The sequence below is a fragment of the Physeter macrocephalus genome, chromosome 3, assembly GCF_002837175.3.
Source record: "Physeter macrocephalus isolate SW-GA chromosome 3, ASM283717v5, whole genome shotgun sequence".
NCBI lineage: Eukaryota > Metazoa > Chordata > Mammalia > Artiodactyla > Physeteridae > Physeter > Physeter macrocephalus.
Genome location: NC_041216.1, coordinates 31,910,056 through 31,926,390, shown reverse-complemented (window position 1 = coordinate 31,926,390; position 16,335 = coordinate 31,910,056). Strand labels below are relative to the sequence as shown.

At 68.5% G+C, this 16,335-nt stretch overlaps 2 protein-coding genes across 5 annotated transcripts in view; one reads left to right on the top strand and one right to left on the bottom strand.

Moving 5' to 3' along the window:
* Positions 1–12,759, bottom strand: part of ACAP3 (ArfGAP with coiled-coil, ankyrin repeat and PH domains 3) — a 14,854-nt gene extending 2,095 nt beyond the window's left edge. The window contains 25 exon segments of the mRNA XM_055083833.1: positions 66–175; positions 380–600; positions 684–782; positions 1,802–1,906; positions 2,069–2,274; positions 2,353–2,447; positions 2,566–2,635; positions 2,715–2,923; positions 3,160–3,271; positions 3,345–3,445; positions 3,684–3,735; positions 3,821–4,140; positions 4,143–4,168; positions 4,171–4,195; positions 4,197–4,386; positions 4,388–4,506; positions 4,950–5,024; positions 5,105–5,200; positions 5,342–5,386; positions 5,822–6,005; positions 6,441–6,499; positions 7,707–7,760; positions 7,969–8,088; positions 8,787–8,844; positions 12,623–12,759. Of these exon segments, the coding sequence (XP_054939808.1) occupies positions 66–175; positions 380–600; positions 684–782; positions 1,802–1,906; positions 2,069–2,274; positions 2,353–2,447; positions 2,566–2,635; positions 2,715–2,923; positions 3,160–3,271; positions 3,345–3,445; positions 3,684–3,735; positions 3,821–4,140; positions 4,143–4,168; positions 4,171–4,195; positions 4,197–4,386; positions 4,388–4,506; positions 4,950–5,024; positions 5,105–5,200; positions 5,342–5,386; positions 5,822–6,005; positions 6,441–6,499; positions 7,707–7,760; positions 7,969–8,088; positions 8,787–8,844; positions 12,623–12,669 (2,798 nt within the window). The 5' untranslated portion in view covers positions 12,670–12,759.
* A 541-nt stretch (positions 12,760–13,300) lies between these two features.
* On the top strand, positions 13,301–16,233 carry PUSL1 (pseudouridine synthase like 1). Of its 4 annotated transcripts, none has more exons than XM_007129120.4 (8): positions 13,301–13,499; positions 13,762–13,819; positions 13,984–14,118; positions 14,277–14,426; positions 14,515–14,688; positions 15,458–15,512; positions 15,592–15,754; positions 16,098–16,233. In XM_007129120.4, exons 1-8 carry the CDS (start codon positions 13,415–13,417, stop codon positions 16,145–16,147), a joined length of 870 nt encoding a protein of 289 aa, XP_007129182.1. In that variant the 5' UTR covers positions 13,301–13,414; the 3' UTR covers positions 16,148–16,233. The 4 variants fall into 4 exon arrangements, with proteins under 4 accessions (XP_007129182.1, XP_007129181.1, XP_028343812.1 ...); XM_007129119.4 differs by having other exon boundaries at positions 13,931–14,118; XM_028488011.2 differs by lacking the exon at positions 13,984–14,118.
* Positions 16,234–16,335: the final 102 nt, after the last annotated feature.

Below are 16,335 nucleotides of genomic sequence, written 5' to 3'. Positions count from 1 at the left end.
GGGGGTAGGGAGGGGTGGGGGAGGAGGGGGTAGGGGGTAGGGGGGGCGGCCCGCCCACGACTTACCCCGTGCGGCCCAGGAGCGTGGCATGGTGCAGGGGCGCCCGGCCCCGGCTGTCTCTTTGGTTCACGTCTGCTCCATTTTGCAAGAGGAATTCACAGATGATCAAGGAGCCCTGGGGGGTGGGTGGGGGTTGGGTTCAGACCAAGCGCAGCCACAGAAATGGTCCCTTGCAGGGCCCCTGTCCCCCTACCCCCCTACCCCCCAACCCCACCCCGATGCCGCCCTGGGCGCCCCAGCAGGACCAAGCCCGGTCCTCAGCGGAGGGCAAGGGCCCTGCCTGCGCGCCGTGGAAGCGTACAAGCCCACGCCCACTTACCCCCAGCACGGCCTGCACCAGCGGCGTCTTGCCCTCGTCCTCCGCGTCAGCCCAGTTGACCTCAGCCCCTTGTGCCAGAGCCGAGGCCAGTGCGGGGAGGTCTCGAGTGCGCGCCGCGCGGTGCGCCAGTAGCCCGGGGTGCAGCTCGCGCACGTCCGCCAGGCCCCAGGCCTCCGCCTCTCCATCCGCCTCGCCGCTGGACTCCTCCGACTCGGCACCCTCTGCGAGGAGGGGGCGGTCAGGGCCGGTGACCCGGCCCGCGGTGGAGGACAGGTGGCCCGGGACTGGGGAGCTGCGCACCCACCCTCCTCAGTGACGCGGTCCACCACGGAGCCCACGCCGAAGGCCAGGACATCCGAGCTGCCGTCGGAGCTGCCCCCTAAGCCACTGTCGCTGCTCAGACCTGCAGGGTCCACAAGCAGAGGAGGTCCTGAGCGCTCCTGCCTGCTCCCACAGCCCTGCGGGAAGGCTGGCACCCCACCCACCCTCCGGGGGATGCTGGGGGGTGAGGCAGAGGGGAGCCCTGCCCAGGATGGGAGGAAAGGGGAGAGAATCAAGTAACAGCTTGAAGGAGCCAGGATCGCCGGTCCCCCAGGAGCACAGCCACAGGTGGAAGTCCAGCCTCTCAGGCCAGCCCCAGCTGTGGCCAGTGCAGGCGGGGCGGTCACCGCCCAGAGGTGGGGTCTTTGCCAAGCCCCAGACAGCCCCAGGCAGCAGTGAGCGAACTTGGCCCTGCTCACCCGAGGGCAGTCCTCACAGATGAGCCCAGGCTGAGGGATGGTGAGACAGCGCCCTCTGCTGCCCGAGGGGACCCCCGTCACCCCAGCAGCCCGGCCAGTTCTTGGCCCCAACAACCTACGCCTTCTGCCTGCACGCCCCAGGCCAGTGGGTGCTGACAGACGGTTAACAGGGGGAGAGCTCTGACTTGTAGCATTTGTACCCCCAACTCCAGGAGGGGTTGGGGAAGATGCACACAGCTGTCTCTCGGGGTCCGGTCCGTCCCCCATCAGCCACATGCGCACGTGCATGGGCACACGCCCATGCATATACACACGTATGCACATGCTCTCAAACGTGTTCACCCGTGTGTACGGTCACATCCTTACACACACGTTCCTGTGTGCGCACGGCACACGCGCCCACATCACTCCTGAGGGTCATGGCCCCAGCCTCCAAGCCAGTGGCCAAATTACCCCCTGCCCCTCAAGATATTGTCCCAGCCTCAGCCCTGCTTGACCTCCAAACGTTCCCCATCCCCAGACCAGTCCCTCCTGCAAGGAAAGCCGGTCCCTCCGGTCCCTGAGCGAGTGGCCGCGGCTGTCCCACACTCATCCATCCTCCAGGCAAGCGTGCCTGGCCCCTGCCCTGCTGCCCCTGCTGAGCGGGGGTGGGGGGGTGGGGGGTGGGCAGCAGGGGACTTACTGCGTGGACCGGCTGCAGCAGCCCCCGCGTCGAAGTAGGAGAAGAGGGAGTCCAGCTCATCCGGGCAGAACAGGGAGTCCCTGCGGAACCTGGGCTCTGTGGGGCCTGCAGGGCGGGAACCAGGCCGCGGTGGGAGGTGGCCAGAGCTCGGGGTGCCCGTGAGCCCTGCCCCCCTACCCCCCCACCGGCCTCCCTGGGATCCAGGGTCTGGAGGCTCACGCCCTGCCCAGGCCTGTGAGCTGGGGCGCACATGCCAGCCCCTCCCACCTGAGCACAGAGCAGCCACAGAGGGCGGGACGGGCTCCATCCGGATTTTGCTGCGGCGGGTGGTGCGGGCACGGGGGGAGCTGTGGTGGCGCTGGCACTTCTGCGCCCGCCAGCGCCGCGGGGCCTCCCGGGCCGGTGCCGAGGGCGGCCTCCGCACAAACTTCTTTTCCACGTATTTGTCCTTGATCCAAGCCTCCTTGTCCTGCCTGGACCAGGACTGGACGTGAGGCTGCACTCGTGGGCCGGGGGTCCCCTGGCCCCGCCCAGGCTGCCCCCCACCTCACCTGGGGCTGCTGGCTGTGGGCTTCCTGCCGCCCGGCCCCTCGCACTGGGCCTCGTAGATCCGGTTCATGGTGCTGTTTCCCAGCTCACACATCAGCTGGCAGGAGAGGGTGGTGCGGGCATCAGCCCAGCTCACCGAACGCCCCCCAAGCTTGCAGACCTGGCTCCCGCCCCCCGCCCCCCGCCATCCAGCGGCCTGTGACAGCCCTCCACACCTTCAGCAGCTCCGGCTCCCACGAGTCCAGGGTCAGGGACCGCACCTTGGAACAGTGGACGCCCAGGCTCCTGGACGGCGAGGCGGGGGGAGGGGGAGTCAGGGCAAGTCTTGGCCCCCGCGCCCCACCTGGCCACCCAGTGGTCCCACCTGTGGATGCCCGAGCACTCGATGCAGAGCAGCACGCCCAGGTTGATGCTGGCCCAGCGCGGGTCCGGCCGCCCGCAGTCGCCGCACTGGCTGTTCCCAGCCACGTGCTGCATGCGCTGCAGCACACTCTCGCCCTTGACGCTGCGTTCCCGAGCATCCGTGGCAGAGTCGATACTGCTTGTGGACGGGGACGCCGTGCGGTCCAGCCTCTGGAGACAGGGTGAGGGGTCGCTCAGCTCTATGGGAGATCCAGCCCCAGTCTCCCCAGCGGGGCCCCTCCTCCTCCCCAGACGCAGGTGCCGGCACAGGCCAAGGCCCCTGAGGCCCGAGCCTGTGCCCGCATGTGTGCACACACACTCACGTGCGCGTACACACAATGCACACGCATGCTTGCGTGCGGCCTGCGGGAGACGTGCATGCGTGTGCAGGGCGCTGGAGGGCCCACCTCGCTGTAGCAGCTGTCGGGGCTCTCCCGGTAGGCGGATGCGATGCTGGCTTGCACAGCCTGAACCCACGCCTGCCGTAGCTTCTCCGAGTCGGCCTGCAGCATGCAGCTCCTGTGGGGAGGGGGCCGTCAGGCCGGGCGGGGAGGGGCTCCTTCCGCACCCGCCCTGGGCTGGGCCTCCTCACTTGGTGGGCGACACGACCTCAAAGCAGAACCTCCGCTCGATGTCCTCACAGGGCTTCACGGAGCAGAGCCGGAGGTCGTCCACCACCACGGTCAGCACATCCTGCGGGGGGCACCGCCGTGGCCCTTGCACTCAGCACCCAGCCCTGCCCCGCACCAACCGCCCATCCACTGCTCTACTCAAGAGACGCGGACAGGCTGAGACTTGAGTGGCCTCTGTCCCTGGCCACTCAGGCTTTGGTGCCCGTCAGCGTCCTCAGCCCTGTGACGCCCCCCACCCATCGCCCACCCCAAGGCCCGGTGGGGAGGCCCCGGGCGCTGCTGCCCTGGGCCCAGCGCACCTTGAGCTTCTTCTGGTAGACCAGCTGGCTGTTCTGGATGGAGAACCAGCGCCTGGGCAGGGAATGGGCCAGGAGGGGTCAGGCCGGGCTGGCCCCCATGTCTGCCCTGCAACCCCTGAGGAAGGGCCCTCCCTTACCGGTTCCACGTCTTGAAGGCGTTGCTGGCCCTCTTGAAGAGGTAGCCCTCCATCACCACACCACTGGGAGCATCCACGTCAAACTCCACCTTGGGCTCATCGTAGGAAAAGTCCTGGGGGCGGTCGGAGCCCGGCCCCCAGTGAGCACCCACCCGCGGCTGCGGGGACCCCGCCGCCCTCTCGGGCTGCCCCAGAGGCAAGGTGGAGGGGGGGTCTTCACAGCCGCTTCCTGACCCGAAACCCCGTGGGGGCAGATGCCTCCCGTCACAGCTGGGGGCCCGGAGAGCTCCAGCCCCCACCCCCCAGCCTGGCAGAGCAGCAGAGGCTCTGGGGTCAGGAAGGAAGCTGCCCCCATTCATGTCGCCAGCTGGGCTGCTCCGACCCGCCTGACAGAGCTCCATTCACGCGGGCTGGGGAGACACTGAGCGTTGTCCTGGGTGTCCGGCGGTGGGAGAGGGGGCCCAGCCACCTGCTCCCCTGGCTGAGTGGGGGCGGGGAGGGACAGCTGCAGCTGCTCCCGCAGGGGACGCGGTCCCAGCTCAGCCACCTCCGCTGGAGCGGGCCGCTGCTCCGGGGCCGTGGAGGTGTCCTTGGTGCTGAAACGCCGCGGGGCGGGAAGGGCAGAGGCCCTGCCCACCGGGGGCCCCCTCCCCCCAGGGTGGGCGCCCACTCACCTGCAGCAGTGTCTGCGCGGGAGCAGGAGAGGCGGGGGAGGTGGGGGGGAGAGAGAGCCAGTGAGTGAAGCCCTGCCCCTCCCTGCCGGCTGGGGACCGTCAGCTCCAGCCCCGCAGCCCGTCTCTGCCCCGGGCGCGCCAGGCCAGCTGTGGCTGGCCAGCCGAGGCCGCAGTAGGATCCCCGTCCCGGCTGCAGCCCCAGCGTCTGTGGGCTGAGCGGGCTGGCGCTGGCGGCGTCTAAGTGACCGTTCCACTGTGCTGAGACCCTGAGGGATGGGGACCCCCCCCCTCGACTGCAGTTCAAAGACGATCGGAGTCAGCCTGAGAGTGGGTGGGCCTGCGGAGGGACGGGGCGCGTGTCTGTGCGCTGGGCCCCCCAGGTCCTCGCATGGAGTGGGGTGAGGGGCAGTGGACCCGGGGCCCCTCGGGGGGCGGCCAGGGCTGCAGGGCCTCACCCGCTGCTGGATGGCGGCGTGCTTGCGCTCCATCTCCCGCTTTTCCACTGCCGAGTCGATCACCAGCTGGTCCAGCTGCGGGGAGGGGGCACAGGGAGGGACGTGGACCCCCTCCCCCGACAGGCTGGCCCCGGGGCCCCTCCCCGCAGGCTCACCTCAGCCGCCAGCTTTTTCATGTATGGGTCCAGCTGGTGCAGCAGGCTGTAGCCCTGCTGGAAGAAGCTGTACTGGGCGTGCATGAAGGACAGCATCTGGGGGTTGGGGGGGGCACGCAGGTGAGGCCCCGCCCCCAGGGTCAATGGCCGAGGCCCCAGCTTTTGCACCCACACCCAGCACGCCTGAGGCACGTGCCTATACTTGAGGGCAACCCCTCCCCCTCATCCAGCACTCACAGAATCCAAAATCTCAAACTTCTTCTTGGCCTGGAGAACGTTGATCTGCCAGGAGAGGAGTGAACAGGTGAAGGGGTGTCAGGACCAAGGTTAGGCCATGACCTGGACCTTGCCACACTGTCCACTCAGGGTGCTGTGGTCCCCCGAGACCTCCAGCTCATCTTCAGCTCACTGAACTGGTGCCCATCCATCCTCTCCGGTTGCAGTTCAGGACACTGGGTCCCTCCCATAGGCAAAGCCACATATTCTCTCCCTTTCTCCAAGTCCCTCCAAGCCCCGCCTCAGCAAGGTCTTTGAGGCCTCCGCCCCCTGCAGCCCACAGCCCTGGCTCGTCCCTAGCCTATCCCCACCTCCGGGCCTTTGCGTGGGCATCCGCCCCCCATGTCCGTTCCCAAGCATCTCAAGTTTTCTCAAGCCAAAGGGGCCCCTCCAGACACCAGCTCCCTGTCTGCAGGGACACGGGAACGCCCAGTGGCTGACCTGGAGCACGTAGTCCAGTGCTAGGTGGCGGAAGCACTTTCGGGCAAGGATCAGGGCACCCGTGGCCTCCTCCACCTCGTGGGGCCGGTGCCTTGGGGCCTGGGCATTCCTCACCAGGGACAGCTCCATGTCCTCCCGAACTTTGTCGAACTGCTTCTTCGTCTCCTTAAACTTCCGCACATCTCTGGAGGCCGGTGGGCGTCGGGTCAGGGGGTCCGAGGAGGGGTGCACACGGGGTCTCCCACATCTATGAAACGCTCTCCTGCTCCCAGCCCCTCTGAGCTCGAGCCTCCTGCCCCGCTCCCCCCCCCCACCCCGGCCATAACTCCCTGCCTCTTCCTCCTCAGGCCCCTCCCCTGAGCTGGGGCCCCCTTCCCCTTCATCATCTCACTGCCAGGATTGGTCCAGCCTGGGGTGACCCCCAGCCTCACCCCGGACTCCAGACTCTCCACTCGGGGGGGTCCCCAGCTGTACACACAGCACTGAGCTGAGACCCCTGCCAAGGCCCCTGGACCCTCCCAGATCAAGCGTAGCTGCGTCTGCCCCCGCTTCCAGCGTGGGTGTCACCCCGACACCTCCCGGGGCCGGGAGAGGCCAGGCCTCCCTCGGGGCCACTCACTCTTTGACGAAGTTGTGGAGCTGTTGCCGCACAGACCTCTGGGCCTGGTCAAACAGGATCTGGGGGCAAAGGAGGGTGCGGGTGTCAGGCATCTGTCCCCACATGACCCCAGAAGCCAGGCCCCTGTCCCCTCAGGTGAGAACCAGGGAAAGGCACGTCCAGCCCCACCCTCACAGAGCCGGCCTCACAGGGTCACGGGCCCCCAGGCCTGGGTCGGCGGCCAGAGGCAACAGCTGTGACCACCTGCCCGTCCCCCACACCTGGCTCTCAGCCAGACTAGACACCAACGCTGTCCCAGATGGACCCCCTCCTGTGGTCCACCCCACATCAGCCCGGACAGGGCAGGCGCACCCAGAGTCCCGAGGGACACCCATCGCCCCGGCCTTGGGAGGCCACCTGGGGGATGCCCAGCCCTGCAGTCAGCAGGACGGAAGGAGATGCAGCCGGAGTAATCTGGCCTGGGGGCAGGGTGGGGCCTCCCTGCAGCACTGGCTGGACCCAGAATCAGATCCCTCAACGCCGCCGAGAGAGCCGCTGGGGCCTAACCAGGAACAGACAGACAGACACACAGGGCAGGACGAGCCATCCGGCGCTGGTTTATTTCTGAACTTCCCCTACAGGGGATGGGCCCCTTGTTTAGTCTGGGGCTCTGGTTTCCAGGCCACGGTCTGACCACCCACGTGTGCCTCGGTCTGTTCTGTGTGTCCACAGTGGGGGCCCCGAGGGGCTCGAGGTCACGCAGACCCAGCCCGGGTAGCAGCGGGGTTGGGAGTCATCCGGTAGCTGTGGGGTCAGCCTGGGAGATGCTTCCGTCGCCTGGCCCATGACCCCTGCCGGGTGGCCCTGGATGACCCTCTAAGGCCTTGCCCACCCCAAGCCCCTGCTGCCCTCAGCCCCGGGCAGGGTCGAGGTGCCTCCCCGCTGGCCGTCCGGCCCTCACCTGGGACACAGCAGTGTCTCAGCGATGTGCCCCCCACCCCCCCCCTCCCCCGCCACCCGCCCAGACCGCAGGAGCAGAAACGTGGCCTCCCCCACCGCCCGCCCCTGCCAGCTCAGCTTGCTGAGCGCAGAGCCAGCCCAGAGCCTTCCAGGCTGGGCGGGGCCTGCAGGGAGCCCGCAGGGGTGGGGGCGGGGGCTGCCTGGGATGGGGGTGGATCAGGAAGCCGGGTGGGCCCTCCCCTCCCCTCCCCTCCCCTCCCCTCCCCTCCCCTCCCCTCCCTCCCCTCCCCTCTGCCCCCCCATCGCCCCCACCCGGCCAGGGCTCACCATGTGGTAGGTGACCATCTCCTGCAGACTGTCTCCGAACCTCTGCAGACATTCCTGGGGGCAGGGTAGGTGGGTGGGGGAAGACCCTTGCTCAGATGGGATGGCCGTGCCCCCAGTTTCCGGCACCTCCCGCCCACAGGCCGCAGAGTGGCCCCCGCAGCCCAGTGCAGACGCCCACCTGCTCCCAAGGCCAGGGCACCCTGAGGGGCTGTCTGCCCTAGCCCGCCCCTGACTAGAGATCAGAGGTCAGCTGCCCCCTCACCGAGATGACGGTGTCGCCCTGGCACTGCTGGGACAGGTCGCGGACGCCACTCACGAAGAGCCTGTTGGTGGTGACGTAGGCCTTGCCAGCCTCGATCACGCCGCTGCACAGCTTCACCAGCTGCGGACAGGACGATGGATAGGGCAGCACTCACGCCACCAAGAGGCCAGGCCACACGGGCAGGGACCCGGACAGGGCAGCCGGAATTCAGCTCAGGGTCCGTCAGTGTCCAGAACACAGCTGCCCCCGAGCAGCTCCGGGCGGGAAGGGAAGGCCACTGCCCGCCCGCCCGCCCACCCTCCTGAGCCCACCTGGCCCTGGGGGACAGCTTGGCGTGCCCCAGGCCTTGGCTCCAGGGTCGGAGGTGGGAGTGGGGGAGGGAGGCCGAGAGCAGGGAAGCCAGGCCCGGGGGCGTGTGGTCCTGGACAAGGGTCAGCAGGACCAGCCGGCGAGGGGCTCAGGGGTGCCGCCCCTCCTTCCTCCCTCTGGCTTTGAAGCCTGTGCCCTTCTCCCTCCCCTGCCTGTGCCCTTGGCCCCTAACCCAGGCACTCAGAGGCACAGCCCTCTGGCATCTGCCCCCGCCCCCCGCCAAGGCCCCCACCCTGCTTGGCTTGGCGGGAGGATACCCGGCGGACACAGGTGTGCGTGTGGCATGTACACCCCAGTATGGGTGTGACAGGCCGGTGATGGACAGGCCCACGTGCTGTGCACACGCACACTCGCGCTCACACTGGTGGCCGTGGGTGAGCTGGGCCAGGGCCGCGCGGGGGGCAGGGAGAGTAGCCCCGGGCCCTCCGTGTGCCCCAGGCCCCCCTCACCTTGTCCAGTTTGGCCTCGATCTCAACCACGTCCGTTTCCACCTCGTCGATAGTTGCCCTGCGACAGGGACAGGGTGGCTGGAGACCCGCCTGCAGCGAGCCTCCCCCACCGACTCAGCTCGGCCTCGTCTCCCGGGCACCTCCCCAAAGGGGTCACAGCAGTGGGAAGGGGCTACTCTGCGGACGGCCACTGGCTCCTGCAGGCCCACCTGCCTCCACGTGCCCCTCAGACAGAGCAGGAGGTGGAGGCTGGCGGTGAGGGGCATGGAAAAGGGAGGTGGGGAGGGGGCGGGCCTGGGACCGTGACTCCAGAGCCGCAGAGCCACCAGGGCCCACTGTCGCCCCAGGCAGATAGAGGCCCAGTTGGCTGTGACGCCCCCATCTGGGGTGGGTGGACGGGGTTGGGGGGAAGGGGGTGGTCAGACAGGTCCCTAGCACAGAGGGAGGGGCTGGGGCCCGTGGAGGTGCACATGCAGGGCCTCGCTGGTCCCCCCCTGGCCCAGCCCCTGCACCTCTCCAGGGCTCAGGGTCGACCCCAAACCCAGCCTGGACCCCCCATCCCTCAGCTTCTGCTGCAGCCCACCCTGGCCTGGGGCTGGCAGGCCCCGGGGCAGAGCCGCCTCAGCAGAGCCCGCAGCCTGGAGGTGCCGCTGGTCTGCTCCGCGGGACCGCAAGACGCCTGCAGAGGCGTGCCCCTACCTCCTGCCTCCTCCCCAACCTCAAAATACCACGTGGGCCCTGTCGGCCTGGAGGAGCAGCGGGTCCGACCCTGGAGGAGCCCACTCCCCCGGGGGCGGCCTGACCATGGGGCTGCCTTGGGGAGGGAAGGGTTAACGTATGACATCACCAGAGAAGCCAGTGGACGGAGAACCCGGAAGGCGAGGCGAGACGCAGATGGAGCAGGCACGTGACCCCCCCCCACTCGGGAACAGGAAATAGGGAGGTGGGGCCGGGGTCCTGCCCTCCCCGCCCCACTCAGCTGGTGGGGAGCAGGGCCAACAGGGAAGGCGCTCCGGCCAGCGGCAGGGCCAGGCCAGGGCCAGGCAGGGAGGAGGCTGTCCAGGTCTAGCGCCCCTCGCTGCCCCCGCGGCTGGCAGAGAAGGGGCATGTTCCAGGGTTTCCCAGGCCTGGGGGGAGGGACTTAGTCCCTCACGTGGGGTGCAGCTCGGGATGCCCTCAATTAGGAGGTATGGGGTGTGTGCCAGGCTGCCCCGTCAGGGCCCTTGGACCGTCCCACCACCCTCCTCCTCTCTGAGCAGCCCCTATCCCTTCCCCACGGGCTGAGGGGTGTCTGAGTTCCAGAGAAGGAAGGGGTCAGAGGGGACGTCTGCTTGGACCGGTGGTGGCCCACGGCCCGCAGGTGCCCCCGCCTGAGACTGCAGGACCCTGACCGCTGCTGTAGCCTCCCCCTCCCCCTCCGAGGGTCCCAGGGCAGGGAAGGACCACCCACCCAGAAGAGGGGGACGCGGCTGCTGGAGGCCCAGCCACCCCAACTGCCCTGGCCAGCTGCGTGGAGAGCTGTCACCCTTGGGCCGGGATGGGGGGTTGGTCCCTAGAGAGCTGGTGAGGGTGGGGTGCACCAGATGCTGACAAGTGTGCTCAAGGGGACCAGGTGGGCGCTCAGCAGAGTCCGTCCCGAGGGCCCCACGCCCCTCAGGTCTCTCCTCCCCACCCCCATGGACCAAGGCCTCCTCTCCTGCTCTCCCTCCAGGATTTCCTCAACAGCTTGGATGCTGGGGAAGAGGGTAAGGCCAGCTCCCCCACCAGAGCCATGACTCAGCGCCTGAAGCCCCACCCAGGGGAGGGGGCACCAAGAACAAGGAGTGAGCGGCACCCTGCCGGTCTGAGAGAGTATGGACCCCTCCAGCCACGTGCCTCCCTGGGCTGTGGGGCTCCCCCAGGCCAAGAGCACGTAGGCAGGGTCCCCCTTCCCAGGGCTGGGGCTTCGCATCGCTGACCACACTCTCCTGCCTGGCCCCGCCCTAACCCCCTGCCCCCAGGCTGGCCTCCAGAAAGTCCAGGTTATATCCTCAGCAGCGCTGACGAGGGGACCCCAGAAAAGCCTCAAAAGCCATTACATCTCAGCCCAACCAAAACCCACCCAGTGCAGCTTCTGTGGCCCAAGGTTGGGGGATCTTCTTGGACCCCAGCCCGGGCTTGGCTGGGCACTCTCAAAGGAAACCTGGCAAAGCCCAGGCGCTGCTGCACCCACTGTCGCACCGTGGGTGCCACCGGCGAGCAGGCTGGTGTGGGAGGGAAGGCCTGGAGGTGAATGCGGTGCCAGTGGTCCTGATCCAACCAGGCAAGCTGGACCTGGGCCCCTCCGCGATGGGGAGGGGCTTCTCAGCCAGGGGCGAGGGTGACGCTGGGGCGCTTCAGCCAGGACCAGGCCCCCAGCTGAGGCCCTGGCTACACCTCCACCCACCATCTGGGCCGTGCTGGGGGCCCAGGATCACGGGTGCCTGAGTTGCTTACACCCCCTCCCTCAAGCAGTCAGGAACAGAGTTGGGAGAACACAGAGGGTGGCTCTCAGCACTCTGCCCAGGGCCTGGGGCCACTCTCTGGTCCGACCCCTACCCCTCATCCAGCCTTCCTTGGCCTTTGTTGCTGACCCCCTTGTGTGGCGGTTGGGCAAGGGGCTGGCTCTAGGGAATCAGGAGTAAGGGCACTGATGCTGAGGCCCGCCAGGCAGCCACACACAGGCCCTCTGGCTAACACACCCCAAAGACCCAGCGCACGCTCGCGCACACACACGCACGGCCAAGTGCGAGTGTGTAGAGCCATGGCAGATATGCACACATGCCATCAAACATGTATGCATGCAGCAGCGCAGCGCACACGCCGACGAGTGTACTTGTGGATACCGTGTATAGACACGTACCCCGTGCTGAGATCCACACAGGAACAAACTAACATATGCTCAGTGCCTAAATTCATACTTTTATGATACACACTCACTATGCACCTGTATTCACACCCAGAGGTGACACATGCACACGTGCGCGTGCACCCAGCACTAGTCTGGACGCACGCATCAAGCAGCCAGTCCAAGGGTGCAGCTCACCCACACATTCACGTCCAAGGTCTGGCACCTCATTCACGTCCAAGGGTGCAGAGGGGCAGAACTCACACGTGTGCACACAAGCGTGAGCACCTAGCACACGGGAGGTGCCCCGTTAAAGCGGATGCGCGCGCACCATGAACGCGTCCACACGGATAAGCCCGCCTGCACTCCCAGGAAGGTCTAAAAGCACAAACCCAGGGCCGGCCACAGCGCAGAACCTCCACCAGTCCCTGGAACCCAGTCTGCTCTGGTAGCCCCCACCCCGCCAGGTGCCTAGGTCACCCCTGCCAAGCAGCCGCCCGAGGCCCTAACCGAGGCTCCAGCTGCCTGCCCCCTTGACCGCTCTGGCCACGAGGACCAAGACAGATTTCATGGGCAGACGCCCCACGCACCCAGACGACCCTGGCCACAGCCGGGCTGCGGCGCCCTCTAGGTCTCAGCCCTGTGCAGGTGGCCAGCACGAAGGTGCAGACACAAAGCGGGGCGGACACTCCCACGGAGAGGTGGCCGCGCTGGCGGCCGCCCCGCCCCACGCGCGCACCCTCCGCGCGCGGCGACCAGCACAAGGGGCATCTTTTGTTCCGGGCTCTCGGGCCGGGGCGCTGCGGGCTTTGTACAAGGCGTGTCCTCCTGCTCTCCCTCCGGCCCCGGCGCCGGGCACAAAGGCGGCACCGGCGTCCCTGCCCGCGCCCATCCCCCGGCAGCCCCGGGTGCCCCGAGGGGCGGCGACCCCGCGGATCACAAAGGGCCGCGCCGCGCCCCGGGGGCGCACCTGAAGCGCGGCGAGTCCTTGATGCACTCCTCGAACTCCACCGTCATGGCTGCGGCGGCGCGAGGCCCTCACTGGCACGAGGACCGCGGCGCCCCGAGCGGCATCCCCTGCCGGCCTGCCGGCCCGCCCGCCCGCGCCGCACCGCGCCGCGCCGCGCTCGGCGCCCGCCCGCCCCGGAACGAGGCCGCCGCGCCACCGCCCCGCCCCGCCTGTCACCGCTGGGGAGCGTCGCCAAAGTCCGCCGTCCGCGCGCGCCGCCCGCTGTCACCGCCGGGGAGCGTCGCCAAAGTCCGCCGCCCGCGCTCGCCGCCTGCTGTCACCGCCGGGGAGCGTCGCCAAACGCCCCGACGTCCCGCCCCCTTCGTCCGGGCAGACGGTCGGAAGTGTGGGTGGGCCCAGCAACAGCCGCGGGAGCCGTCGGGCCCCGCGCGTTCCAGCGATCCGACCGTTAGGCAACCCGGGGGATTGGCAACAAGCGCTCGGCCGGACTGCGGCGGGAGGATGGGGGTGGCGAATGAGTGGCCGGGGGAACGTGCGAGTCTGCGTGCGGCTGTCTCCCCTGGGTCGGCACTTTGCAGCCGCTCCCTAAGTCTGGCCCCGCCTCCGCCCCCGCCCTGGGCGGCCAAGCGAGGTTGCCTGGGCGGGCCGAAAGCCCAGGCGCAGGCGCGGGAGCGGCCGGGGGGGCGTGACCAAGATGGGTGCGCGGGCGCGCACGGACGCAGCCCCACGTGCCGTCCCAGTCCGCCTGGCGCTCCGTGGGGTCCGGTTCTGCCTGGCTCTTCGCCTGACCCGATGCCGGGTCCGGCCTGGCCATGGGCGCGGGCTCAGTGCGGGCGCGCTACCTCGTGTACTTCCAGTACTTGGGCACGGACTTTAAGTACGTCCTCTGGGCCTCCCATCCGTGCCCGCAAACCCCCTCGTGTAGCTCGGCGCCGCGAGGAGCACCCGAGCTCGAGCCGGAGAGCAGCCGACGGCCGGCGTCCGAGGGGTTGGAGGGATCTAAGTTTAGGACCTCCGGCCTCGGGCCTCAGCCTCCCGGGGATGGAACGGCCGCCTTTGGCCGCAGAAGACGGGACGGGCGGCGTCCCTGGCGGGGCGGGGCGGCCTCGCGCGCTAACCTCCACCCGCCCTGCCCACAGCGGGGTCGCGGCAGTCAGGGGCGCCCAGCACGCCATCGGAGTCCAGAACTACCTGGAGGTGAGCTCCGCCGGGCCGCGCCTGGGAGGGGTGAGGGAGGAGGGCGACCTGGGGGAGGGGCAGATGGGAGCCCCGCCCGCGGCCGCTGTGCGCCCCCCCCACCCGCCTTAGGAGGCCGCAAAGCGGCTGAACTCGGTGGTGCCGGTAAAGTTCACTATCTCCAGCCGCACGGATGCTGGGGTCCATGCCCTGAGCAACGCGGCGCACCTGGATGTCCAGCGCCGCTCAGGCCGGCCCCCCTTCTCCCCTGAAGTCCTGACGCAAGCCCTCAACACGCACCTGAGGCACCCGGCCATCCGGTGAGCACTTCTCTGCTCTCCCGGAACTCGTCCACTATGGTGGAGGCGGGAGGTGAAGGAGGACTCTGTATCTGGACAGAACTCTTCGGGGTGATGGCAGAGATGCCAGGGTGTCACATGGACGGGGCAGGGGGTCATTCCTGGCCTCGTTCCCACAGGGTATTGCAGGCCTTCCGTGTGCCCAGCCACTTCCATGCCCGCCACGCCGCCACGTCCAGGACTTACCTGTACCGCCTGGCTACCGGCTGCCGCAGTCCTCACCAGCTGCCCGTGTTTGAACGAAATCGGTGCTGGGCGCTTCGGGCTGAGTGAGTGGGTGTGCAAGTGAGCCTGAGGGGCTTGCCAGGCTCGCCTGGCCGGCCATTCGCTCCTGACCACTCACCTGGCTCCCTGCAGCTGCTTGGACGTGGCTGCCATGCGGGAGGCCGCCCAGCACCTCCTGGGGACACATGATTTCAGGGCCTTCCAGTCGGCTGGCAGCCTGGCCACCAGCCCGGTGCGCACCCTGCGCCGAGCCTCTGTGTCTCCCGACCCTGCCAGCAGCCCCTTTGTCCTCCCCGAGGAGAGCAGGTGAGAAGGGCAGCCTACGCTCTGGTCTGGAGGCTGCAAAGGCTGGATTTAGCTCCAGCCCCTTCCCTGGTGCTGCACTGGGGGCTCCCAGGGCACCTGTCCAGCCTTGGGGGAGAAGGAGGTGCCGGTCAGCCGAGTGGTGTGGCCCCAACACCCGTGAGCCTGCAGCTGTGCCCTCCCCTGGGCTAGGGTCCTGCCAGGCTGGGGGGCAGAGGGCAGAGAAGGCTGCCTGCCCTGCTGAGAGCTCACTGTCTCGTGGACGGAGCCCGGCGGTCGGTGAAAAGACTCCTCTGGAGAAGAAGCAGTAGGCCAGTGGTTCGCGCCCGGGCTGGCAGGGGGTTGGTTCCACTGCCCCCAGCGCTGTCCCAGGGGCCTCCGGCCAGACCGCAGCTACTGACTTCCAGAGCCTTCCCTCCCTCCCTCCTGGAGAAGGGACCTTGCGCAGCCAGCTTCCAGGCTTCCGACTCCTGCTGGAGAGCCCAAGGCCCAGGGCTTGAGTCCCTGGGGGAGGAGCTGGCCGCTCCACCTCCCTCGCAGCCCCCGAGCCCACGCCAGGACCTCGGCCTCCTCCTGCAGCCAAGCCCCCGGAGGCGCTGCTGTCCCCGCTCCCAAGCAGCAGTCCTCTGGCTTTAGTCTCCCTTCCACCAGTTTCATTTACGAGGGGTTGGGGGGGAGTAGGTGGGGGCCCCTGGGGTGGGACGCGGGGAGGCCACACTGGAGGGTTGAGGCTGCCCTGAGGCCCAGACCTCATGGGCGCCTGTGTCCCCAGGCGGTTGCAGTTCTGGAGCCTGGAGTTTGAGAGCCAATCCTTCCTATACAGACAGGTGGGCTCTGTCCTGGGGCCCTGCCAGGGGTGGGGCCTAGGGCTCGGGCGGCTGCAACAGTCTTCACCTTGGGTCACAGGTGCGGAGAATGACATCTGTGCTGGTGGCCGTGGGGCTGGGGGCTTTGATGCCTGCTCAGGTGAAGGTGATTCTGGAGAGCCAGGACCCTCTGGGCAGGCACCAGAGCCACGTGGCTCCCGCCCACGGCTTGTTCCTGAAGGCGGTGCTCTATGAGGGCTTCGGTAAGAGGCGGTGGCGTGGAGAGGTCCCTGCTTGTACCCCGTTGACTGACGGACCCCTCCCAAGGCTGAGTCCTTGCCGCGGGAGGGGCTCTCAGTGGCAGTGCTGTCCCAGCAGCTGGGACTCCAGCCTGTGGCCAAGAGGAAAGCCAGAGCCCAGCAGCCCAAGCCCCAGCCTGGCCCTGTGGGGAGGGAGGCTGAGAGGGCGTTCCAGAAGGCAGCAGAGGGTAGAGAGGGGCTTGAACTCTGGGGCGAAGGCAGGGGGCTCTGCAGTCCTGCTGAAGGCTCTGGCCTGGCCCCTGCAGAGACTGTCACACCCCCAGGATGACCTGGCGTCTGTTCACAGGTCCTGCCTCTATGTGCCCTCAGAGTCCGCAGCACAGAGGTCACAGGTGACCCCTGATATGCAGCAAGGTCAGGGCAGCCGTGGCACGCTAGGCCCAGCTGCTGGATGCTGCCCAGCTCTACACCACCGTGCATCTCAGAGGGACCACGGCAGGCCCCACGCCTCCTGTCAGCCTGGACCTGCCACAAGTCCCTGCCTGCCCGGGGTGCAGAAGACAGGCGCAAGCACCGGAAAGTGA